Consider the following 27744-nt stretch of genomic DNA (forward strand, 5'->3'; position numbering starts at 1 on the left):
CAATGGACTCTCAGTGGGGAGCCTCCTCTTCCCTGTGCCTGCTGCTCTGCCTACTTGTGCTTTCTCTGTCAAACAAATAAGTAAAGTCTTAAAAAAAAAAAAAACCATCTGTTACATCATCTGTTGCCTTTTTTCTACAGATTGCAGGAAAATAATTTTTAAGTAAATCAGAGTTCTATTTCGCTTGAATTTTATTTTAATTGGAATTACAATATTTGCTTAAAATTGTTTTAACTTTCTTGATTTGCAGATTATAGGGGGATTTCTTAAAGTTTTAAATTGTAACCCTCTTTCCATTAGGTTTAGTTGGAAATGATATCAAATCGCTTCATTCCATCATCAGTCCTCCCATAGCTAAGTAAGTACTATCACTGATACATTCTTTTCCATACGCTGCTGTAAAAAGCCAAGAGGTTCTGTAATGGACTTAATTTGGTATTGTTAATTTAGCTTTCTGCCCTAGCTAAGTATAAGTAGGTGTTGGTATGTATCTTAAAAGAGGTGTGGGTACATATCTAAATGCTATTTTTTCCTGAATTTAATGCTAAATGTTTTTAATGTAGCAACAGCACATAGAAATAAGTAAAAGATTCATAAGATTGTAGTTTGCTCTTTTGTTAGCTGTTTTGTCAGAATAATGTGTTTTATGTTTTCTCTTTTTCTAGTTTTTCTACCATTATAAAAATTACTGAAATACCAGCTTTGAAAATTGTGTAGCATACATGTTTTAGTTTTACACTTTTATTAATGTCCATCTTATAATGCGTGCTTTTTTTTTTTCCCCTACTTTTTAAACAGAATCCGTAATATTGGAATTATGGCTCATATTGATGCAGGCAAAACTACCACCACAGAAAGAATATTGTACTATTCTGGATACACAAGATCACTGGGAGGTTAGAATGGATTCCTCCTCTCCCCAACCCCCATTAGCAAAAAGCATCATTGGAAAATATTTTGATTAAGAAGTCAACCTAGAGATCTTGTGTATGGCATGGAAGCACTGATGTCTAAACCGCAACACAAAGATAAGGTAGTTTGAACACCCACTTAAGAGTCTTTGTAGGTTCAAGTAAACATTTAGATTCACAGGACTATCTTGGGCCACAATTCACCCTGGTCTATTCAGAAGGCTGTTAGAACAGGAAGCAAAGCTTCCCAGCACAATGGTAGTTTGTTTCTTCATTTCTTAAAGCAGTCCACCTAAGTGTCTGGGAGCTACCTTCTTTAGGTACCCAAAAGTGATAGTTTCCTTTAACAAGATTCACAGGAGCCACCCTGACTTACAGTCCTCATGTCCCTTAGGAATGTGTACCTCTTCCACATGGGCAGTCTTCCAGATTTATAGCTCCATGGGCAGTCTTCCAGGTTTACCATAAAAGACATGCCATAGCCCACTCAGGGAGGCCTAAAGCTGTTTATCTCTTCAGGTATTTACAGTTTCATAAAGCTCTTCTCAGTTCAGATGTAGCTTACAAATTATGAATTATTTTTTCTATAATACATGTTGCCTAGCACCATAGTTGACATACTTGTGTTCTCTGGCTTCTAGAAGAAAAGAACAAGAAAGTTAACCAAAGGTAAAGTTTTCAGGTGGAAGAAGGAAGGATTTTGTTAATCCCAGTCACAGTAGTAGTACTGTTTATCTCAGTTTTGATTTTTAACTTACAATATGTCAAAAACTGTTACTCTTGGCCAGTTGTGCACATTTGAATCCCCATGTAGTTTTTTTTTTTTTAAAGATTTTATTTATTTATCAGAGAGAGGTGGGGAGAGAGAGCGAGCACAGACAGACAGAATGGCAGGCAGAGGGAGAAGCAGGCTCCCTGCCGAGCAAGGAGCCTGATGTGGGACTCGATCCCGAGATGCTGGGATCATGACCTGAGCCGAAGGCAGCTGCTTAACCAACTGAGCCACCCAGGCATCCCCCCATGTAGTTTTTGGTTTGGTTTGGTTTTTAATTGACAGTGCCATAGCTCTACTCTGGAAATTTTTAGAAAGTATATATATGGCTAGTTGTCATATTTTTGTATCATGTATTTTAAAAGTCTACATTTATCTCATACACATTTATGATTGTTGTGTTTCTCTGATGAATCCACTTTTTTTTAATCAAGAAGTGCCTTTATCTCTGGTGAAATAGTTTGTTTTGAAATTTGAGATTTCAAGGTCAAGAGGTCCTTATTACCAGAAGTGGAAATGAGTAACTTTTTCAGAAGCTCCACAGAAATTTTGAAATGTGTTATATTGACAACCATTTCTCTAGACCCTTCAAACTGGTTGAGACTTAATAGTATTTATAGAGGAAAAGAACACCCAGGATTAGAATATTCATGGTGACAGTTTCCAAAATGTTTGAACACATGTGTTTCTCATAGAACTATTGCTGTGTAAATGGGGGCTATAACCCCAAAACATGGAACATTATTAGGCTTCCTCTGTTGTGACACAAATATGTTCCTTTTTTTTTTTTTTTTTTTTAAGGTTAACATATAATGGATTATTTGTCTTAGGGGTACAGGTCTGTAATTCATCAGTCTTAACACAATACACAGTGCTCACCATAGCACATACCCTCCCCAGTGTCCATCACCCAGTCACCCTGTCCCTCCCACCCCTCTCCCCTCCAGCAATCCTCAGTTTGTTTCTTGAGATTAAGAGTCTGTTATGGTTTGTTTCCCTCTCTGGTTTCATCTTGTTTCATTTTTTCCTCCCTTCCCCTATCATCCTCTGTCTTGTTTCTCAAATTCCTCGTATCAGTGAGATCATATGATAATTGTCTTTTTCTGATTGACTTATGTTGCTTAGCATAATTGCCTCTAGTTCATCCACGTCCTTGCAAATGGTAAGATTTTGTTTTTTGATAGCTGCATAGTATTCCACTGTGTGTGTACACACACCACATCTTCTTTATCCATTTATGTGTTGATGGACATCTAGGCTCTTTCCATAATTTGACTGTTGTGGACATTGATGCTATAAGCATTGGGATGCATGTGCCCCTTTGGATCACATTTGTATCCTTGGGGTAAATACCCAGTTCTGCAATTGGTGGGTCATAGGGTGGTTCTATTTTCAACTTTTTGAGGAGACTTCATACTGTTTTCTAGAATGGCTTCACTAGCTTGCATTCCCACCAACAGTGTAGGAGGGTTCTCCTATCTCTGCATCCTCACCAACACCTTTCATTTTTTGATTTGTTAATTTTAGCCATTCTGACTGGTGTGAGGTGGTATTTCACTGTGGTTTAGATTTGTATTCCCCTGATGCCGAGTGATGTTGAGCACTTTTTCATGTGTCTCTTCGCCATTTGGATGCCTTCTTTGCCAAAATGTCTGTTCATGTCTTCTCATTTCTTGATTGGATTTATTTGTTCCTTGGATGTTGAGTTTGATTAAGTTCCTTATAGACTTTAGATACTAGCCCTTTATCTGTTATGTCATTTGCAAATATCTTCTCCCATTCTGTCAGTTGTCTTTTGTTTTGTTGACTGTTTCCTTTGCTGTGCAAAAGCTTTTGATCTTGATGAAGTCCCAGTAATTCATTTTTGCCCTTGCCTCACTCGCTTTCGGTGATGTTTCTAGGAAGAAGCTATTGCGGCTGAGGTCCAAGAGGTTGCTGCATGTGTTCTCCTTAAGGATTTTGATGGATTCCTGTCTCACATTGAAGTCTTTCATCCATTTTGAGTCTGTTTTTGTGTATGGTGTAAGGAAATGGTCCAGTTTCACTTTTCTGCATGTGGTTAATTTTCCCAACACCATTTGTTGAAGAGACTTGGCTTTTTTCCATTGGACAGTCTTCCCTGCTTTGTCAAAGATTAGTTGACCATAGAGTTGAGGGCCCATTCCTGGGCTCTCTATTCTGTTCTGTTGATCTCTGTGTCTGTTTTTGTGCCAGTGTCGTACTGTCTTGATGATGGCAGCTTTGTAATCGAGCTTGAAGTCTGGAATTGTGATGCCACCAGCTATGGTTTTCTTTTTCAACATTTCTCTGGCTATTGGGGGACTTTTCTATTTCCATATAAATTTTAAGATTCTTTGTTCCATTTCTTTGAAAAAAGTTGGTGGTATCTTGATAGGGATTGCATTAAGTGTGTAGATTGCTCTAGGTAGCATAGACATTTTCGCAGTATTTGTTCTTCCAATCCATGAGCATGGAACGTTTTTCCATTTCTTTATGTCTTCCTCAGTTTCTTTCATGAGTATTCTATAGTTTTCTGAGTAAAAATTCTTTTCCTCTTTGGTTAGATTTATTCCTGGGTATCTTATGGTTTTGGGTGCAGTTGTCAATGGGATCGACTCCTTAATTTCTCTTTCTTCTGTCTTGGTGGTGGTGTATAGAATACAACTGATTTCTGTGCATTGATTTTATATCTTGACACTTTACTGAATTGCAGTATGAGTTCTAGCAGTTTTGGGGTGGAGTCTTTTGGGTTTTCCACATGCAGTATCATATCATCTGCAAAGAGTGAGAGTTTGACTTTTTTGCCAATTCAGATGCCTTTTATTTCTTTTTGTTGTGTGATTGCTGAGGCTAGGACTTCTAGTACTTTGTTGAATAGTAGTGGTGATCATGGACATCCCTGCCATGTTCCTGACCTTAGCGGAAAAGCTCTCAGTTTTTCCCCATTGAGAATGATATTCGCTGTGGGTTTTTCATAGATGGCTTTTATGATATTAAGGTATGTACCCTCTATCCCTACACTGTGAAGAGTTTTGATCAAGAAGGAATGTTGTTCTTTGTCAAATGCTTTATCAGCATCTTCTGAATGTATCATATGGTTCTTGTTCTTTCTTTTATTAATGTATTGTATCACATTGATTGATTTGCGGATGTTGGACCAAACTTGCAGCCCAGGAATAAATTCCACTTGGTCGTGGTGAATCATCCTTTTAATGTACTGTTGGATCCTATTGACTAGTATTTTGGTGATAGTTTTTGCATCCATGTTCATCAGGGATATTGGTCTGATATTATCAAATCAGATACCTGATATTACTCTCCTTTTTGGGGATAATTCTCCTTTTTTCATGGGGTCTTCTTTTGGTTTTAGGATGAGGGTAATGCTGGCCTCATAAAATGAGTTTGGAAGTTTTCTTTCCACTTCTGTTTTTTGGAAGAGTTTCAGGAAAATAGGTATTAATTCTCCATTAAATGTTTGGTAGAATCCCCTGAAAAGCCATCTGGCCCTGGACTCTTGTTTGTGGGAGATTTTTTTATTACTGCTTCTATTTCCTTACCAGTTATGGGTCCATTCAGGTTTTCTATTTCTTCTGGTTCAGTTGTGGTAGTTTATATGTCTCTAGGAATGTATCCATTTCTTCCAGATTGTCTAATTTGCTGGTGTATAGTTGGTCATAATATGTTCCTATAATTGTTTGTGTTTCTTTGGTGTTGGTTGTGATCTCTCCTCTTTCATTCATGATTTTATTAATTTGGGTCCTTTCTCTTTTCTTTTGATAAGTCTGGCCAAGGATTTACCAGTCTTATTCTTTCAGAGAACCAGCTCCTAGTTTCATTGAGCTGTTCTGCTGTTCTTTTGGTTTCTGTTTCATTGATTTCTGCTCTAATTTTTATTATTTCTCTTCTGCTGGGTTTAGGGTTTATTTGCTGTTCTTTCTCCAACTTCTTTAGGTGTATAGTTAGGTTGTATATTTGAGGCCTTTCTTCTTTCTTGAGAAAGTCTTGTATTGCTATATACTTTCCTCTTAGGACCACCTTTGCTGCATCCCAAAGGTTTTGAATAGTCATGTTTTCATTTTCATTTGCTTCCATGAATTTTTAAAATTCTTCTCTAATTTCCTGGTTGACCCATTCATTCTTCAGTAGGATGCTCTTTAGGCTCCATGTGTTTGAGTACTTTCCTACTTTCCTCTTGTGGTTGAGTTCTAGTTTCAAAGCACTGTGATCTGAAAATATGCAGGGAATGTTCCCAATCTTTTTTATCTAATTTGTGACCAAGGATGTGATCTATTCTGGGGAATGTTCCATGTGCACTAGAGAAGAATGTGTATTCTGTTTTGGGATGGAATGTTCTGAATCTGTCTGTGATGTCTGTTTGTTCCAGTGTGTCATTTAAAGCCTTTATTTCCTTGTTGATCTTCAGCTTAGATGATCTGTCCATTTCTGTGAGGAGGGTGTTACAGTCCACTGCTATTATTGTATTATTGTTGATATGTTTCTTTGATTTTGTTATTAATTGGTTTATATAATTGGCTGCTCCCATGTTAGGGGCATAGATATTTAAAATTGTTAGATCTTCTTGTTGTATAGACCCTTGAAGTATGTTATAGTGTCCTTCCTCATCTCTTATTATAGTCTTTGGTTTGAAATCTATTTTATCTGTTATAAAGATTGCAAGATTGCAACCCCAGGTTTCTTTTGATGTCCATTAGCACAGTAAATTGTTTTCCACCCTCTCACTTTGAATCTGGAGGTATCTTTGGGTCTAAAATGGTCTCTTGCAGACAGTATATTGATGGGTCTTGTTTTTTTTTATTGTTATTGTTGTTGTTTTTTATCTATTCTGATACCTTGTGTCTTTTGATTGGGGAATTTAGCCCATTTACATTCAGGGTAACTACTGAAAGATATGAATTTAGTGCCATTGTATTGCCTGTGAGGTGACTGTTACTGTATATTGTCTCTGTTCCATGTTAGTTTTAGGCTCTCTCTTTGCCTAGGGTACCCCTTGCAATATTTCCTGTATGGCTAGTTTGGGGTTTACAAATTCTTTAAGTTTTTGTTTCTCCTGAAGCCTTTTTTTTCCACCTATTTTCAGTGACAGTCTAGCTGGATATAGTATTCTTGGCTGCATATTTTTGTTGTTAAGTGCTCTGAATATATCATGCCAGCCCTTCCTGACCTGCCAGGTCTCTGTGAATAGGTCTGCTGCCAATCTAATATTTCTACCATAGTAGGTTACAGACTGTCATGAGCTGCTGTCAGGATTTTTGCTTTGTCTCTGAGACTTGTAAGTTTTACTGTTAGATGAAGGAGTGTTGACCTATTTTTATTGATTTTGAGGGAGAGATTCTCTGTGCTTCCTGGATTTTGATGCTTGTTTTCTTCCCCAAATTAGGGAAGTTCTCTGCTATAACTTGCTCCAATATACCTTCTGCCCCCACCTCTTCTTCTGCGATCCCAATTACTCTAATACTGTTTTGTCTTATGGTATCACTTATCTCTCAAATTCTCCCCTCTTGATCAAGTAGTTCTTTATCTCTCTTTTTCTCAGCTTCTTTATTCTGTATCATTTGATCTTTTGTATCACTAATTCTCTCTTCTGCCTCATTTATCCTAGCAGTAAGAACCTCCATTTTTTATTGTACCTCATTAATAGCTTTTTAAATTTCAACTTGGTTAGATTTTAGTTCTTTTATTTCTCCAGAAAAGGATTCTCTACTATCTTCTATGCTTTTTTCAAGCCCAGCTAGTAACTTTATAATCATCATTCTGAACTCTAGTTCTGATGTCTTACTAATATCTGTATTGATTAGGTTCCTAGCAGTCAGTACTGCCTCTTGTTTTTTTTTTGTTTTGTTTTGTTTTTTTGAGGTGAGTTTTTTCGATTCGTCATTTTGTTCAGAGAAGAATAGATGAATGAGAGAACAAAATGCTGGAGTGGTTAACAACCACCCCAGGAAAATATACACTAAACAAATCAGAAGAGACACTAAACAAATTGGGAGGAAAAGAAAGGAAGAAAAAAACATATTTATGATCAGGCTAGTGAATAGAACAACGCCACGCACTTGATTTTGGGTGTATTTTATTCTGTTACAAGAATCTGCCTCCCAGAATTTTAAAGAGTGAAAAACTTACATACACAAAAATAAGGGTAAATACAGTGAGGGGATGGAATATAATTGTAAAGATGAAAATCAAAAGTTTTAAAAAAAGAATTGATAAGTTGGTTGAAAAAAGGGAAAAAAAAATAAAGAAAAAAGGGGGAGAACCGTGATCAGGCGGGAGATTAGAACAAAGCCATACACTAGCTTTAGGGTATATCTTGGTCTCTTAGAAGATACTGTATCCCAGAATTTCAAAGGAAAACCTATATATCCAAAAAAATAAGGTTTAATACAATGAAGGGCTAGAATAGGACTGTAAAAATGAAAATTAAAGTAGGTTTTTAAAAAGGTGTTGATAAGGTAAAATAGGAAAGAGGAAATTTTTTTAAAAAACAGAAAAATAAAATAAAAAAAAAATTAACTTTAAAAGACTAAGGAATCATGGGAAAAAAGCCATGAATTCTATGTTCTGTATTCCCCTAGCACTGGTGTTTTGCAGTTCTCATTCATCAGTAAACTTGGTCTTGGCTGCATGTTCTTGCTTGTCTTATGGGGAAGGGGCCTTCTGCAGTGAGTCTCAAATGTCTTTGCCTGAGGTAGAATTGCACCGCCCTGGCCAGGAGCCAGGCTAAGTAATCTGCTTGGGTTTATTTGGTAGCTTTTGTTCCCTGAATGCTTTCTAGACAGTTTTGGAGAACAAGAATGAAAATTGTGGCCTCCCAGTCTCTGGCCTCGGAGGAGCTGAGAGCTCAGGGCCCACTCCTCAGTGGGCCCTCAGAGAAAAGCAGTCAATCATTCTGGTCTCCCTGGTCTCTGGCTGCGCTCTGTGCTCACTGGTCCTTTGACCGAGCATTTCTGTCTCTGGTGCATGACCCTGTTTGGAGTCTCCAAACCTAGCAGATTCCTGTGGCGCACTCCCACGCCACACCTCTTGTTGGTGAAGTGGGGGAGGGTCTCCCCAGATCTGCCAGTTGTGGGGTCTCTGTTCAAAGCATAGTGGTCTGACTGTGCTGCAGGTCACAGTTTATGGCAGCCCTGAGCTGAGAGCCCACTTCTCGGCCCTGTCTTTGCAGCCGGCTTCCCCACTCTGATACCTGGGAGCCTTCCCACACTCAGGCACCCCCAGTCTTTCTACGACTCCGAGGAGCCTGAGACCACACTGTCCCAGTGAGAATTCCACCCCCTGCTTAGCCACTGGAGCGATGTCCCTCCATGGAGCAGACTCCTAAAAGTTCTGATTTTGTGCTCTGCTCCTCTCATTTGACAGTAGCTGGGTGATGGAGGCGCCCACCCCCTGTGGTCTGTCTTCCCAAATACTGCCTTGGATTCATTTCTCCACACGTGGTCACTTTTTTGTTCATAGAATTGTGCTATTCTTTTCTTCAATCTCCTGTTGAGTTTGGAGGTATTCAGAATGGTTTGATAACTATCTAGCTGAATTCCTGGGACCAGACAAAATTTAGGTCTCCTACTCCTACATCATCTTGGTCCTCCTACAAATATGTTCTTAATTCTTCTCTCACATCCCCAGTTTGTATCCCTGATGCAAGGGCCCAGGTGAGGTGACAGAAGCAATGTTCAAGTTACCTTTTTTTTAAATTGTGGTAAAAAATACATAATGTTACATTTACCATATTAACCATTTCCAAGTGCACATTTGGGTTGTATTGTGTATATTTATGCTGATGGTAACCGATCTTTAGCACTTTTTAATCTTGTATAACACCCACTAAACCCATTAGTAATAACCACCTTTTTCCCCGCTGCCTAGCTTTTGGAAAGTACCATTCCACTTTTTCTATGCCTTTGATACCTCATGTAAGTGGGATCATAGAGTATTTATCTTTTTGCGGCTTATTTAATACTTAGCCACATGTCCTCAGGATTTGTCTCTACAACTCTCTCTCTGATTACTCTATAAATTACACTGTGCTCACCACTAGTGTAGCTACCATCTGACATCAGACAGTGAAAGTGTTATTACAATGTCATCAACTGTGTTCCGTATACTGTAACTTTTATCATTGTCACTTATTCATCCCATAACTAGAAGTCTCCCTCTCCCCTTTACTCATACACCCATCCCCCCATCTTCCTTCCCTCTGGCAACCGTCCATTCTCATTGTATTTATGGGTCTGCTTCTGCTTTTTGTTTGTTTTATATTTCACTTAGCTTGCTACCCTCTACTTCCATCTGTGTTGTTCATGTGGCAAGATCTCATTCTTTGTAGCTGAGTGGTGTGTGTGTGTGTGTGTGTGTGTGTGTGTTTATCACCTCTTCTTTATCCATTCTTGTAGATGGACTCTAAAGAGTGATATTAACTCTTTATCAGGTATATCATTTGCAAATATCTTCTGCCATTCAGTAGGATGTCTTTTAGTTTTGTTGTTTCCTTTGCTGCACAGAAACTTTTTATTTCAGTGTAGTCCCAGTAGTTTCTTACTGCTTTTATTTCCCTTTCCTCAGGAGACATATCTAGAACCATGTTGCTAAAACTGATGTAAGAGAAATTACCTCCTATGTTCTCTTTTAGGATTTTTATGGTTTCAGTTCTCAACACGTAAGTCTTTATTCTGTGTAAGATTATTTTTGTGTATGGTGATAGAAAGTGGTTCAGTTTCCTTCTTTGTGTGTGGTTGTCCAGTTTTTCCAACACAATTCATTGAAGAGACTTTTTCCTATTGGATATTCATTTCTCCTTTGTGGAATACTAATTGGCCAGGTATTGTGGGTTTTTTTCTGGGGTTTGTGTTCTAGTCCATTGATCTGTGTGTCTATTTTTATGCCAAGTACCATATATATATTTAAAATTACTGCAGCATTGTAATAAAACTTGAAATCTGGGGGTGACTGGGGGGCTCAGTCAGTTAAGCATCTTCCTTCTGCTCAAGTCTTGATCCTGGATTCCCAGGATCAAGCCCCACATCAGTCTCCCTGCTCAGCAGGGAGTCTGCTTCTCCCTCTCCCCTTCCTACTGCCCTTCCCCCACTTGTGCTCATGCACGCTCTCTCTCTATCTCTGTCTATCAAAGAAAGTCTTAAAAAGAAAAAAGAAATCTGGAATTGTGTGATCCCTCCAGTTTTGTTTTTCTTTATCAAGATTGCTTTGGCTGTTTAGGGTCTTTTGTGGTCCCAAACAAATATAAGGCTAATTTGTTTTAGTTCTGTGGAAAATGCTGTTGATATTTTGATAGGAACTGCATTAAATATATAAATTGCTTTAGGCGGTTTGGACATTTTAACAATATTTATTCTTAGGCATGGGATGTCTTTCCATTTCTTTGTGTTGTCTTGAATTTTATCAGTGTTTTAGTGTTTTTAGAGTACTGGTCTTTCATGTCTTTGGTTAAGTTTATTCCAAGGTATTTTACTGGTTTTGGTGCAGTTGTGAATGGGATTGTTTTCTTAATTTCTGCTGGTTTACTATTAGCATATAGGAATACAACTTGAACATTGATTTTTTTATCCTACGATTTTACTCACTTCATTAATCAGTTTGTAGTAGTTTTGTAGTAGACTCTTCAGGGTTTTCTGTATATAGTATTATCTCATCTGCAAATAATGAGAGTTTTACTTCTCCATACCAGTTTGGATACATTTTGTTTTTTTATGTTGTCTGATTCCTGTGACTAGGAGTTCTAGTACTATGTTCAATAAAAGGGGTGATAGTCTCATTCCTGACCTTAGGGGAAAAGCTCCCAAGTTTTTCCACCAAGATGTTGGCTGTGGGTTTTTCATATAAGGCCTTTATTATTTGAGGTATGTTTCCTCTAGACCTATGTTGTTGAGGGTTTTTATAATGAATGGATGCTGTACTTTGTCAAATGCTTTTTCTGCATTTTAGTTTTTATTGTTTATCTTACTGATATGATGTATCCTGTTGATAGCTTTGTGGATAGTGAGTCACCTGTGCATCCCAGGAATAAATCTGACTTGATTGTGGTATATGATTTTTTTAATATACTGTTGGATTTGGCTTGCTAGTATTTTGTTGAGGATTTTGCATTTATGTTCATGAGAGGTATGACCTATAGTTCTCTTTTTTTGGTAGTGTCCTTTACTGATTTTGGTCAGGGTGGCACTGGCTTTGTAGAATAAATTGGAAGTTTTTCTTCCTCCTGTATTTTTTTGGAATAGTTTGAGAAGAATATGTATTAACTTTCTCAGCATTTGTTGGAGTTTACCTGTCAAGTTGTCTAGTCCTAGATTTTTGGTGATTGATTCAATGTCATTGTGGGTATTTGGTCTGTTCAAATTTTCTATTCCTTCCTGCTCTAGTTTTGGGATGTTACTAGGAATCCATCCATTTCTTCTAAGTTGTCCAATTTGTTGGTGTATAGGTTTTCATAATGTTCTGTAATAGTTGTTTGTGTTTCTGTGGTATTAGTTGTTATTTCTTCTCTTTCATTAGTGATTTTATTTGGGTCCTCTTTTGTTGTTGTTGTTGTATAAATGAGTCTTGCTGGAGGTTTTTCAATTTTGTTGAACTTTTCAGAGAACCAGCTCCTGGTTTCATTGGTCTGTTCTATTGTTTTTTTAGTTTACATATCATTTATTTTTGCTCTAATCTGTATTGTTTTTTTCCTTTTGCTGGGTTTGGGTTTTATTTGTTTTTTTTCTAACTCCTTCATGTGTAAGGTTAGGGTGTTTGAGAATTTTCTTGCTTCTTTCTTTTTTAAGATTTTATTTATTTATTTGAGATAGAATGAGAGTGAGAGAGAGAGTGTGCGCACAAGCATGGGGAGCAGCAGGCAGAGGGAGAAGCAGACTCCCTGCCAAGCAGGGAATCTGATGCAGGGCTTGATCTCAGGACTCCACAATCATGACCTGAGCTGAAGGCAGACACTTAACCGACTGAGCCACTCAGGCACCCTGAGATTTTTCTTGCTTGTTAAGGTAGACGTGTATTTTTGAAACTTTATGCTTAGAACCACTTTTGATGCATCCCAAAGATTTTGGGCTGTTATGTTTTCATTTTCATTTGTTTCCATGTAATTTTTTATTTCTTTGATTTCTTGGTTGACCCACTCACTGTTTAGTAGCATGTTATTTAACCTTTATGTATCTGTGGTCTCTCCAGATTTTTTCTTATAGTTAATTTCTAGTTCATAGTATGGTCAGGAAAGATTCATGGTATGACTTTGATTTTTATAATTTGTTCAGACTTGTTTTGTGGCCTAATATGTGATCTTCTCTGAACAGTATTTTGTGTGCACTTGCAAAGAATGTATTCTGCTATTTTAGGATGGAATGTTCTGAACGTATTTGTTAAATCCATCTGGTCCATTGTGTCATTCAAAGCCATTGTTTCTTTATTTTCTGTTTGGATGATCTGTTGATGCAAATGGGGTATTACAAACCTCTGTTATTACTGTGTTATTATCAGTTAGTTCCTTTAATTTTGTTGTTAAGGGTTTTATATATTTTGGGTGCTCCCATATTGGGTGCATAAATACTTACAGTTGTTATATTCTCTTTCTGGAATGTACTTCTTCTTATTATATAGTGTTGTTCTTTGTTTCTTGTTAAACATTTTGTTTTAAAGTTTGTTTTGTCTAATACAAGTATTGCTACTCCAGCTATCTTTTGACATCCATTTGCTTGATAAATGTTTCTCCATCTCATCACGTTCAGTCTGCAGATGTCTTTGGGTCTGAAATGAGTTTCTTGTAGGTAGCATTTAGATGGGTCTTGTTTTTTATTCACTGTCATCTGTTTTTTTATTGGAGTGCTTAGTCCATTTACATTCAAAGTAATTATTGGTAGATCAGTGTTTATTGCCATTTTGTTACTTGTTTTGTGGTTTTTGTAGCTTTTTTCTCATCCTTCTTTTCATGGTTTGTTAGCTTTTTTTAGTGATCTACTTGGGTTCCTTACTCTATTCTTTGCATGTGTATTACTGGTTTTTAATTTTAATTTTGGTTACTATATATATATATGGTGTATATATATGTGTATACATATGGTATATATATGTATATATGTGTTATATATGGTATATATATGTGTATATATGTATATATATGGTACACACACACGGTATATATATATATGGTACATATATATGCATATATATTTAATTTTGGTTATTATATATATATGTATATATAATATCTTCTGCATATAGTAGTTTGTATTAAGTTGATGATTGTATAAGTGTAAGCCCATTTTTTACTCCTTTCCCCTCCATGTCTTAGGTATATGATGTCATACTTTATATCCTTCTATTTTATGAATCTTTTGACTGATTTTTACTGAAATACTTATTTTTATTTTTATTTTTTTACCTTTTATACTTTTATTTATGGTCTTTGCTTTTCATTCAAAGAGTCCCCTTTAATATTTCTTTTAAGGCTGGTTTAATGGTCCTGAGCTCCTTTAATTTTTGTTGGGCTGAGAAACTCTTTCTGTCTCCTTCCAAATGATAGCCTTGCTGGGCAGAGTATTCTTGGGTGCAGGATTTTTTTCCTTTTAGCACTTTAAATATAATATGCCACTTTCTGCTGGCCTGCAGAGTTTCTGCTGAAAAAGCCACTGATAGCCTCGTGGGATTTTCTTTGTAGGTAACTGTCTTCTTTTCTCTTACAGCCTTTAAAATTATTTATCACTATTTTTTCCATTCTAATTCTCTGTCTTGGTGAGAACCTCCTTGGGTTGAATTTGTTGGGGATCTCTGTGTCTCCTAAATCTGGATCTTTGTTTTCCCTCCTTGCATTTAGGATATTTTCAGCTGTTTTTCCTTCAGATACATTTTTCTGCCTTCCTTTCTCTCCCTTTTTCTTGGATCACTATAATGCAAATGTTAATACTTGATTGAGTCACTGAGATCTCTAAGTCTGTTTTCCTATTATGGTGTATTTGTTTTGGATTTCTTCAGCTTGTTTGCTTTCCATTACTTTGTCCTCCAGGTCACTGATATGTTTCTCTGCTTATGTAGCCTACTGTTAATATTCTGTCTGTTGTATTTTTAATTTCATTTATTAAGTTCTTCATGTCTGGTAATGTTATTTTTTTCTCTCTTTGCTAAGGGTCACACTTATAATGTCCACTCTTTTCTCCAGTTCAGTGAATATCTTTATGATCATTACTTTATCTTTTATTTTTTTTTAGTTATCATTACTTAAAATTCTTTGTCACGTATACTAATTTCTGTTTCACATAGCTCTCCAGTTGTGGTTTCGTCAAGTTCCTCCTTTGTCTCCTCATTCTTCTTCTTCTTTTGCTTTTGGTTTTTTTTGTTTGTTTGTTTGTTTACTTCTCTTTGTCTGTTTCTGTGTCTTAGGAAAGTCAGCTATGTCTTCTGCTCTTGAAAGTAGTAGCCTTGGGGCATCTGAGTGGCTCAGTGGGTTAAGCCTCTGCCTTCAGTTCAGGTCATGATCTCAGGGTCCTGAGATGGAGACCCGCATCGGGCTTTATGCTCAGCAGGGAGCCTGCTTCCGCCTCTCTCTCTCTCTGCCTGCCTCTCTGCCTACTTCTGATCTCTCTCTCTCTCTGTCAAATAAATAAAAAATAAATCTTTAAAAAAAAAAAAAGAAAGAAAAGAAAGTAGTAGCCATATGAAGAGGTTCTGTAGTATCCTGAGCAGAGTTTCCTATGTGTGTTTCTTGTGTCCTGTTATTGTGCTTTCCCTATCAGTCCCGTCTCATGCATAGACTCTGCCTGTTGTGAGCTGTGCTTGCTCTCTGTATTAATGAGACCCAGGCTGCTTTCCCTGAGGGGACGTGACCATAGGAAGGCTCAGGGGTGATGCAGGAGTGTTTGCAAAATTTGTAGGGTTATTAGGTATAGGTCAGATCTCCTAAACTGAGGTGGTGGCCAGTCACACAGTATCTCTTCGCAGCCTAGTGCAAGGCATGTGGTCTGAGGTAGCAACAAGGGGTGCGTAAGTTTGTGTACACGGTGCCTGGGGGCCTATGGCAGCTGGGCAGGGCACACACATGACTTAGCAAAATCTGCACTGAGCAGCTAGACTTGGTCACATCCCCCAAAGTGCAGTGGCCACAGCAGCACAGCGGGCAGAGGTATTGCCTGGGTGGGGCATGCACTGTGTTAACAAAATTTGCCCTGAGCTCAGCACCAGCAGTCTTGGAGTCCATGAGTCCTCAGGCTTGGTGCACTGCTAGCAGGTTAGTAGCAAGTGTCCGTGCAGTACTGCATCCAGCAGGTGTCTCTCTATTTATGCTGCCAGTTCCTCTGTTCCCAGGGAAGTTCCTCAGCTTGCCCTGAAATCCATACAAACAGATCTCCTTCCCCTAGTGCAAACTGTTGCTTTTAGGTTGCTTCTTAACTCAGGCTGTTAACTCTTTAAGGGTGGAGACCTGGCTATCACACACCCTCCTGGCTCCTCTACTGCTGAGTCAGCTGACTGTCAAAGCTCTAGACTCCCAAGTCTGTGATTATACAAACTCTTGGAACTCAACGCTTCTGGTTTTCAAGACTAGATGTTACAGGGATTTACTTTACCTATGTGGACTCCTTGGTGTTTTCCCTTTTGTGCACCATAGCTCCCTTCCTCCTACTGGCAACTCTCCACCACCTTTCTGCCTTTCCTAACCTCTCCAGTGCTGGCTGCTTCTCTGCATTTGGCTATGGAGTTTGTTCTGCCAGTCTTCAGAATGCACTACAGTTTATTGACTCAGATGTGAGTGATACCTAGTTGTAAATGTGGGACAGAGTGAGGTTAGGGTCTTCCTACTCCGTTGTCTTGCACCCCTCCCCTGCCTAAGAAATGTTTGACAAATGGCTTCATTTGGAACTTCTGGTTAGCTATTTGGTTATTGTCTCATTAATGGTATTTGTTTGCTTGGTTATGTTGCAAATAACAACACTAATTCTATAACACAGATATTTGGAGTTCCTGACAAATATATTTTTCTTGCTATTTCTCCTTCTATTGGTACATATGTATATATACACAAATAAACATATACCCACATATACATATACCCACATATACACACGTATACATATACAAACAGTGGGGAACCTGGCTAGTAATTCAGAGATTCAATGCTGACCTAAGTAGTGGTAGTATAAGGTCATAATAACCTGTGTTTTTGAATTTTGAATAGTAAATTTAATCAGAATACAGTGCATAATTCAAGAATTTTAATGCAGAATAATTTGACCTTTTTGGCTGTCAGGATGAACTCTATCCATGACTTTGTACTGTAGAAATTCTACCAAGAGTTCATTTTCATTAGTACAAATAAATGCCCTTTTTGGGAAAAATTTAGTAATGAAAAAGGTTTGGAAAGGAGAATTTAACTTTGGAGGAATTTTTTCTCTACCTTGTTTTATGTAGCTACCATTTATTTAACATTTACTGAGCTAGGTACTTTATATAGTCTCATTTCATTCTTTTAACAACCCCATAGGATTGCCTTTATTAACCTTATTTTACAGACTAGGTTAGGTAACTTGCTTAAAGTTAACAGAATAGTCATGGTAAAGGTGGTACTTAAATCTAGGTCTGTCTGGGCTCATTCATTGCAGTACCCTGCCTCCTGTCTAGGGATCAGGCATGAGGAATGTAAGTAAAGAAGAGACAATGAAAGTTAAACTTGGGGAAAAAAATGAAAGGAATATCAAGTTCAGTAAAAATAAAATATTTGAACCAATTTTATCTTAGTTGTTACAGAAAAATTATTTGTATGGAAAAATTACTAATTTTGATGGAAAAGCTTTTTCTAGAACAAGGGCTTATTTAGAGAAAGATTAAGGGCTCTGAATATTAAACAAAATATTTTACAAACAGTGTTGAAGCAAAGTAAGCTGTCAAGTAGAGGGGTCGCCTGGGAGGCTCAGTTGGTTAAGCATCCCACTCTTGATTTCTGCTCAGGTCATGATCCTGGGATTGAGCTTCACTCAGTGCAGAGCCTGCTTGGGATTCTCTCTCTCCCTCTGCCTCTCCCCTTACCCCCACGTGCATGTGCACACACTCTTTTTCTAAAAAATAAACTGTCAAGTAAACACCCTATCACAATGAAGTGTGCTTGGTATCAAACCTAACTATGTATCCTTTTCTTTGTTAGATGTTGATGATGGAGACACTGTGACAGATTTCATGGCTCAAGAGCGAGAAAGAGGCATTACTATTCAGTCTGCTGCTGTTACATTCGACTGGAAGGGATATAGAGTCAATCTAATTGATACGCCAGGTATGGTACTATTCTAGCACTGCAGAGATGCTGCATCATTGGAGGTTTTAGTTTGTGGATGTGTTTTCTTTTAAATTGTAGTAAAAAAAAAATATATATATATATATCAAAATATATATATATTTATATATATCATAAAATTTACCATTCTAACCAGTAGTTAAGTATATTTACATTGTTGTGAGATTCTCCAGAAGTACCTCATCTTTCAGAACTGAAACTACATATCTATTATACAACTACTCAACCTTGTGCCCTCCTCCTATCACCAATAACTACCATTCTACCTTGTTTATCTAGGAGATTAACTACTTTAGATACTTCATATAAGTAGAATCCTAAAGTATTTGTCCTTTTGTGACTGGCTTATTTTGCTTAGCATAAAGTCCTTCAGACTTCATCTATATTGTAATAATGTGACAAGGTTTCCTTCATTTTTAAGGCTGTAAAATATTCCATTGTACATATATGGCATATTTTGTATATATGCAGAACTTTATCTATATGCCATTCATCCATTGATGGCCATTTGAGTTGTTTCTACCTCTTGGCTACTGTGAAGAGTGTTGCTATGAACATGGCCTGCAAATATGTCTTGACTCTTCTTTCAGTTCTTGTGAATATATACCCAAAAGTAGGTATATGCTGGCTATGCTGGCTCCTTTTTTCTTTTAAAGATTGTTATGTTTCTCCTCTTTTTCTTAGGTCATGTGGACTTTACGTTGGAGGTTGAGCGCTGCCTTAGAGTGTTGGATGGTGCAGTAGCTGTGTTTGATGCCTCTGCTGGTGTAGAGGTAAAAATACTGCCACAGTGAACAAGCTACAATAGCATGATTTTTTTTTAAAGTAGACTGTATCACCTTTAGTTACCTATAACCATATATAAGTTCATATAAGTCAAATTATGAAAGGAAATTAGATTTGATATTGCTGTGTGATCTATATGTGATACCAGATATTTCACAGTAAAAGGAAAGTAGTTTGCTTTTCTGTAGGAAATCTGGAAGTTGGTGTTTGAGAACTATGAAGGCCTTGAGATTCTACCTTACTTTCAAGCTAACTGGTTAGTCTGCCACAGCTTTATGGCATGCTGGCAGAAGACACAAGACTCTTGAGTCAGGGACAAAGAACTTTATAGTCACAGAAACAGCAAAAGCCAGTGTGTTAGTATTATCTTGTGTTGTTTCCTCAAGACCCAGTTCTCAGGACAACCTAAAGGGAGGCAGGTGACAGCTGCCTATGCAGGGGTACCCTCTGCTGCTTAGAAAACACATGTGTTTTATAATGGGCAGTAGACATGCTTGCTGTTTGCTCTGAAGAGAGTTACTATCTTTCAGGGTTATAGGCAAACCTACCTTTTGATCCAGAGGGAGACACTGTCTCTCTCTTTCCAAGCTGATGATTATATCAGCATCTTTGAAAACATAGTCCAGAACAAATGTAGTCACTGCCTCTCCTAACAAAATATGTAGAGAGGTGAAGGACCCATGAGGAATTATCTTCCAACAGCTAATATATATTGAATTCTTGAATAAATCTTTTTTTTTTTTTAAGATTTATTTATTTATTTGACAGACAGAGATCACAAGTAGGCAGAGAGGCAGGCAGAGAGAGAGGAGGACCAGGCTCTCTGCTGAGCAGAGAGCCCAAAGCGGGGCTTGATCCCAGGACTCTGAGATCATGACCCGAGCTGAAGGCAGAGGCTTTAACCCACTGAGCCACCCAGGTGCCCCTGAATTCTTTTTTTTTTTTTTTTAAGATTTTATTTATTTATTTGTCAGAGAGAGAGAGCGAGAGAGAGCGTGCACAGGCAGACAGAGTGGCAGAGGGAGAAGCAGGCTCCCTACAGAACAAGGAGCCCGATGTGGGACTCGATCCCAGGACGCTGGGATCATGACCTGAGCCGAAGGCAGCCGCTTAACGAACTGAGCCACCCAGGTGTCCCCAGGTGCCCCTGAATTCTTGAATAAATTTTAAAAATGGATTTATAATAAATTACATTGGGGTCAGTTATGCATTCTTTAGTTGATATCCCCATTTGTTTTATAATCTCAAGATGGGCTGTATTGAATAAAGAATCATCTTCAGTTCTTCTAATCTTAAAATTTTACTAAAAGTGATACCTTAATTAAGTGACCAAAATTAACATGCTCCAAATGGTACAAATGACAGCATGGGCTTCCTGATATGATGCATTAAGAAAGACACAACATTATCAATATTTTATTCCTGACAGAATGTTTGGCCCCAATCTAATAATGAGAAGACAGTCAGATGAATGTAATTTGAAAGACATACTGCAAAACAACTGCCTGGGGCTTTTAGAAGTTGAAAAAAAAATGTAAATGTAAGGAAAATGAGTGATTACAAGTAAAAAATTGAGGTACTATTTTAGTTTAAACAATTCCAAAGATACAAGAAAATTAAATATAATATGATCTTCAGGGTTCTGGATCTAAAAACAGCTAAGAAGAACATCTTCAGGAAAAAGAAAAAATACATATATATATATTTTTGAAAAACAAAATTTTTAATACAGACTATATTAGGAAAAAGTATGTGTCAGCTTAAATTTTTCTGAATGATGATTGAAAATAGTTATGTAGGAAAACGTTTGTATGTTTAGGAAATACAGGCTGAAGTATTTAGGGTTGAAGTGTCATGATATGTACATCTTGCTCTAGTGCTTCATCTTCTACCCACACATAAAAATATGTTGTTAGTTTGCATACTTTGACGAGTAGATGCCAAGATGGGGGAAATGCCTGTGAAGAACAGAGAAGAAAAGAGAGCAGTGGGAGAGTACAGTCAAACCACAGGGTAGGTCTGATAACTAACTATCAAGGAAAAGGTAAAAGAAGGAGGATTGGGTAGGAAGAGTCTCTGACTACAGCATAGTTCTGAAAGAGGTTCAACGAAGCTGATGGGGGAGTCCAAAGTCACCTGTTGGAGAAGTTCCACAGGTCTTAGAAGAATAACCTACATTAGTATTCCTGCTGTATTCAGCCATTAGCTGGGCCTTCAGAGACTTTGGCGGTAGACAAGACGAACAGTAGTTGGGGCTGTCAGTTAATTATTCTCTACATAGTAGAGCCCAGTGGCACGTTTGCAGAGCCACACGTATAATGTGTGTATATGCACATGTTGAAGAAAAAAAGGCAAGTGTGGCAAAGTGTTCATATTTGGTGAATCTAGGTGAAGGGTACATAGATTTTCATTGTACTATTCTTCAACCTTTTTTGTTTTTTAATAGATTCGAGATTTTTCTGAATGACAAGTTGGGGAGGATAACTTATATATATAATTTGTTATATTAGATAAGATATTGCACGAATATTAAGTTTCCAGAGTGCATTAAACACTATTGATAATGCAGGAAAATATCATTGTTTTAGGAAGTATGTGCTGAAATTTTCACAGTACGTGTGTATGATCAAGGACTTATATCCAGAATATCTAAGGAACTACAAATCAATAATAAAAACTAACAACCTAGTAAAAAAGTGGACGAAGGACTTGAGTGGATACTTCCCTAAGATATATGAATGGCCCAATGAGCACATGAAAAGATGGCCAGTCTCACTGGTTATCAGGGAAATGCAGATTAAAATTACAAAGAGAGACTGTTTCATACCCACAAGAATGGCTAAAGTTAAGAAGAATGATGGAAATATTGTTTGAGAATGTGGAGCAACTATTTGAACAAGACTTGTTTATAGCAGCTAAATTCATAATAGCCCTAAACTAGAAATAATCGAAGTGTTCATCCACAGGTGGGTAGAAAAGCCAGCTGGCACATTTATACAAAGGAGCTTAGCAAAAGAAAGAGAGAGAGAGAGAGGAAGGGAAGGAGGGAGGGAGGAGAGGAAGAACCAGTATACCTAACAACACGAATGAATGTCAGAAACTTTATATTGAGTGAAAGAAGCCATGCTATTTATATGAGATTCAAAAATAAGCAGAATGAATCTTTGGTGACAGATATGAGAACAGGTTTTTTTGGAGGATGGGGGATATATGCAAGTGTATATACTTATCAGACTCACTGTACACTTGAGTGTTTTTTATTTATTTATTTTATTTATTTATTTTTATTCTATATAAATTTTACTTAATAGAATTATAAAGTGGCTTCTGTTTTAGGTAATGCCATTACATTAGACTTTTTATGTTCTTCTTCTGGGCTTCGGAGCTCCAGTAGGTACAGATACTATAACAGACTGGAACTATTGAAATATGTATAAAAAGTAGAATTAAAAGAAATCAAATAGAAAAGCACATGAGAATTGCTACTTAGAAATACAGCTGCTGGCTTTTTTTTCTCCTTTTAATCTTTTTTTTCATTTTTGATCAGCATCCAAATATTCATAATAAAAAATTTTTTTTCCAATTTATTTATTTTCAGAAAAGCAGTATTCATTATTTTTTCACCACACCCAGTGCTCCATGCAAGCCATGCCCTCTATAATACCCACCACCTGGTACCCCAACCTCCCACCCCCCCCGCCACTTCAAACCCCTCAGATTGTTTTTCAGAGTCCATAGTCTCTCATGGTTCACTTCCCCTTCCAATTTACCCAGAGCACATACCCTCCCCAATGTCCATAACCCTACTCCCCATCTCCCAACCCCCTCCCCCCAGCAACCCACAGTTTGTTTCGTGAGATTAAGAGTCACTTATGGTTTGTCTCCCTCCCTATCCTGTCTTGTTTCATGGATTCTTCTCCTACCCACTTAAGCCCCCATGTTGCATCACCACTTCCTCATATCAGGGAGATCATATGATAGTTGTCTTTCTCCGCTTGACTTATTTCGCTAAGCATGATACGCTCTAGTTCCATTCATGTTGTCGCAAATGGCAAGATTTCGTTTCTTTTGATGGCTGCATAGTATTCCATTGTGTATATATACCACATCTTCTTTATCCATTCATCTGTTGATGGACATCTAGGTTCTTTCCATAGTTTGGCTATTGTAGACATTGCTGCTATAAACGTTTGGGTGCACGTGCGCCTTCAGATCACTACGTTTGTATCTTTAGAGTAAATTCCCAGTAGTGCAATCGCTGGGTCATAGGGTAGTTCTATTTTCAACTTTTTGAGGAACCTCCATGCTGTTTTCCAGAGTGGTTGCACCAGCTTGCACTCCCACCAACAGTGTAGGAGGGTTCCCCTTTCGCCGCATCCTTGCCAGCATCTGTCATTTCCTGCCTTGTTGATTTTAGCCATTCTGACTGGTGTGAAGTGGTATCTCATTGTGGTTTTGATTTGTATTTCCCTGATGCCAAGTGATGTGGAGCACTTTTTCATGTATCTGTTGGCCATCTGGATGTCTTCTTTGCAGAAATGTCTGCTCATGTCCTCTGCCCATTTCTTGATTGGATTATTTGTTCTTGGGTGTTGAGTTTGCTAAGTTTTTTACAGATTTTGGACACTAGCCCTTCATCTGATATGTCGTTTGCAAATATCTTCTCCCATTCTGTCAGCTGTCTTTTGGTTTTGTTAACTGTTTCCTTTGCTGTGCAAAAGGTTTTGATCTTGATGAAATCCCAGTAGTTCATTTTTGCCCTTGCTTCCCTTGCCTTTGGCGATGTCAAACTATCACTCTTTGCAAATAATATGATACTATATGTGGAAAACCCAAAAGACTCCACTCCAAAACTGCTAGAACTTGTACAGGAATTTAGTAAAGTGTCAGGATATAAAATCAATGCACAGAAATCAGTTGCATTTCTCTACACCAACAACAAGACAGAAGAAAGAGAAATTAAGGAGTCAATCCCATTTACAATTATACCCAAAACTATAAGATACCTAGCAATAAACCTGACCAAAGAGGCTAAGAATCTATACTCAGAAAACTATAAAGTACTCATGAAAGAAATTGAGGAAGACACAAAGAAATGGAAAAATGTTCCATGCTCCTAGATTGGAAGAACAAATGTTGTGAAAATGTCTATGCTACCTAAAGCAATCTACACATTTAATGCAAACCCTATCAAAATCACACCCATTTTTTTTCAAAGAAATGGAACAAAGAATCCTAAAATTTATATGGAGCCAGAAAAGACCTCAAATAGCCAAAGGAATATTGAAAAAGAAAGCCAAAGTAGGTGGCATCACGATTCCAGACTTCAAGCTCTATTATAAAGCTGTCATCATCAAGACAGTTTGGTACCGGCACAAAAACAGACACATAGATCAATGGAACAGAATAGAGAGCCCAGAAATAGACCCTCAACTCTATGGTCAACTAATCTTCGACAAAGCAGGAAAGAATGTCCAATGGAAAAAAGACAGCCTCTTCAATAAATGGTGTTGGGAAAATTGGACAGCCACATGCAGAAAAATGAAATTGGACCATTTCCTTACACCACACATGAAAATAGACTCAAAATGGATGAAGGAACTCAATGTGAGAAAGGAATCCATCAAAATCCTTGAGGAGAACACAGGCAGCAACCTCTTCGACCTCAGCCGCAGCAACATCTTCCTAGGAACATCGCCAAAGGCAAGCGAAGCAAAGGCAAAAATGATTTCATCAAGATCAAAAGCTTTTGCACAGCAAAGGAAACAGTTAACAAATTCAAAAGACAACTGACAGAATGGGAGAAGATATTTGCAAACGACATATCAGATAAAGGACTAGTGTCCACAGTCTATAAAGAACTTAACAAACTCAACACCCAAAGAACAAATAATCCAATCAAGAAATGGGCAGAGGACATGAGCAGACACTTCTGCAAAGAAGACATCCAGATGGCCAACAGACACATGAAAAAGTGCTCCATATCAATCGGCATCAGGGAAATACAAATCAAAACCTCAATGAGATATCACCTCACACCAGTCAGAATGGCTAAAATCAACAAGTCAGGAAATGACAGATGCTGGCGAGGATGTGGAGAAAGGGGAACCCTCCTACACTGTTGGTGGGAATGCAAGCTGGTGCAACCACTCTGGAAAACAGCATGGAGGTTCCTCAAAATGTTGAAAATAGAACTGTCATAATAAAAATTTCTATCACAGTAGCATTTCGATAGTGCAGTCCTGTTTGGTTTTTTAACATCACAATAACTATATGAATTAAGGCAAAAGTCCATATTTCACAGGTCAGCAAACTTAGGAGTTCAGTATTGTGTAAACTGTATTAGGTAAAGTGAAACTTGACAAAAAGTTACATCTTTTAATTCTTTCTCTTTTTAAAACTTTTTTTTTTAGAGATTTTATTTATTTGAAAGAAAGCAAGAGGGGAGGCTGGGTGGCTCAGTGGGTTAAGCCTCTGCCTTCAGCTCAGGTCATGATCCCAGGGTCCTGGATTGAGCCCCGAATCAGGCTCTCTGCTCAGCCTGCTCTCTCTGCCTGCCTTTCTGCCTACTTGTGATCTCTGTCAAATAAATAAATAAAATCTTAAAAAAAAAAAAAAAAGAGAACATGAGCGGGGTGAAGGGCAGAGGCAGAGGGAGAAGGAGGCTCCCCACTGAGGTGGGAGCCTGATGTGGGACTCTAGGATTGTAACCTGAGCGGAAGGCAGATGCTTAACCATCTGAGCCACTCAGGTGTCCCACGTCTTCTAATTCTTGATGAAGTCTTTTTTTAAATTTTATTTTATTTTATTTATGTGAGACAGAGAGAGAATGAGAGAGAGTATGAGAAGAGGAGAGGATCAGAGGGAGAAGCAGACTCCCTGCTGAACAGGGAGCCCAATGCGGAACTCCAGGACCATGACCAAAGGCAGTTGCCCAAACAACTGAGCCACCCAGGCGCCCCAGTGAAGTCTTTTTTACATGACTCTCAGTTACCTTCCAGGTGTTTGTTCTCTTTGTGTGGCAGCGTAAATCACCCAAAGTAGTAGTCTCAGTTTGAAGCACACTGTTCATCACCCTTCATTATGTCTTAACTCTGTTAACCTACTAGCAGAAAAGTGACTCTGGAAGTGTCAGTGCAGCAGTGCTAATTCTGTGCTAGAACAAAAAGTGACTCTGGAAGTGTCAGTGCAGCAGTGCTAATTCTGTGCTAGAACAGGGCCCAATTCCATTATAATAGCTTCTTAGATCTGTTTGTTCTGTATGTAGTATCATAGTTATTTTTGTTTAATATGAGTTTTTTTTTTCCCTTTGTCTTTGCCTTAGGCACAAACTCTCACAGTATGGAGGCAAGCTGATAAACACAAGATACCTCGAATCTGCTTTTTAAACAAAATGGACAAAACTGGAGCAAGGTATTTTTAAGTTTTTTTTTTTTTTCACATGTTAAAGTAGAAATACAGTTTGAGATTTTAATGGACTATAACTTAAATTTACAAACAACTGTTCCCCATAGAATATAAATATTCTATGGAATCTCAATTCAGTCCCATTAAAAAATTTCTTTTTTTCCCCTCCATTAAAAGGTTTCATAGCAGGTAGTTCATAGGTTGAATAACAATGTGGGATTAATAGATAAGTGATGGGTGTTGAATCATCATGATTCTAATGCAGAGAGGCTATATTCTGTTTTCTAGAATCCTGACAGAGTGATGTCTGAATGATTCCACTGGTTCTGTCTAGAGCAGTATGAAATAATCCCTGTATTGCTAAAGACTGTGATGTTCCCCATCATTACTAACGGTAGAAGGTAGATGATTGTTTTCTGTCCCCTGATTTTCTTTAGCTACTGGCTAATATGCTCTCACTAAAAGGGAACTGGGAGAGAATGTAGATGTTTTAAGACCTGCATAGAGGGCAAAAAAGTTAATACTAAGATGTGGTGGTAATGCTCAAAGACTCACAGAATGATAATCCAAAATAAATACATGGATTTGAGAACAGAATTCAGAGAATCAAGAATATAAAGGATTTTGGGGTAATGTGATAGATCCTGGTCTGTGGTGTGAGAATGACAAAAACAAGACCTAAACTGTCCCTCTCCTAAAACCACATAGTATTATTTCTGTTTATGTAATTTTCTGCAGTAATTCTAAAGCTGATAACAGGATACTAAGAATGCGTGTGATAAAGATACAGAGAAATTAAGGCTGCCTTTTGGGGAAGAGTGGGAATTATGTGTAATAGCAAATATAATTGATAGAAGAAAGAATCCTTGACTCATAATCACAAATCATGCATTTTAATCTCGTAACTGTAATTTATTATCAGTGACCTTGATCAGTTTATCTAATCTTAATTTCAAACTGTAGGTAAGTGAAGTTTATAATAATAATACCCTAGATACCTGTGCAGCAGATTATGGTAGATAGTCCAGCACTGTTATCTGAAATTGACATTGAAAATTTACTCAACATATTGTCCTACGGAAAACTGTTAAATGGTGAACATTGGAGACAGTAAAAAGGGATGTAATTTTAATTCTTAAACCTGTTTTAAGAATCTTAACATTTTAAACTCTAGCTATTTTGCTTTCTGCAGTTTTAAATATGCAGTTGAAAGCATCAGAGAGAAATTGAAGGCAAAGCCTTTGCTTCTACAGGTTGGTTGATACTTGGTTGATTAATAGCAACAACTCCAGGGGCACCTGGGTGGTTTAGTCACTCTTGATGTTGGGTCGGGTCATGATCTTAGGGTTGTGGGGGACCCTGCTGAAGATTCTCTCCCTCTCCTTCTGCCCCTTGCTCTGTGCTGGCATATGCCTGTGTTCACTTGCTCTATTTCTAGCTCTGTTTAAAAAAAAAAAAAAGGCAACAACTTCAGATTTCCTCACCAGTTTATTTTATTGTGACTTGTATTTTTCTAAAACTATCTCAAATCTTTTTTGAAAAAGTTGGCATATAAATATAAATACAGACTGTGGTAA

The 27744-nt window shown here is 37.7% G+C and overlaps 1 protein-coding gene across 6 annotated transcripts in view; it reads left to right on the top strand.

Moving 5' to 3' along the window:
• Positions 1-27744, top strand: part of GFM2 (GTP dependent ribosome recycling factor mitochondrial 2) — a 72546-nt gene that overhangs the window by 9558 nt on the left and 35244 nt on the right. For 5 of the 6 annotated variants that reach the window (XM_044267093.1, XM_044267074.1, XM_044267114.1 and 2 more), the window contains 6 exons: positions 301-358; positions 799-896; positions 17828-17953; positions 18659-18747; positions 26085-26173; positions 27360-27420. In XM_044267093.1, the coding sequence (XP_044123028.1) occupies positions 301-358; positions 799-896; positions 17828-17953; positions 18659-18747; positions 26085-26173; positions 27360-27420 (521 nt within the window). The other variant, XM_044267124.1, reaches the window with a different exon arrangement.

Source organism: Neovison vison, chromosome 1 (assembly GCF_020171115.1).
Source record: "Neovison vison isolate M4711 chromosome 1, ASM_NN_V1, whole genome shotgun sequence".
In the NCBI taxonomy this organism is placed as follows: domain Eukaryota; kingdom Metazoa; phylum Chordata; class Mammalia; order Carnivora; family Mustelidae; genus Neogale; species Neogale vison.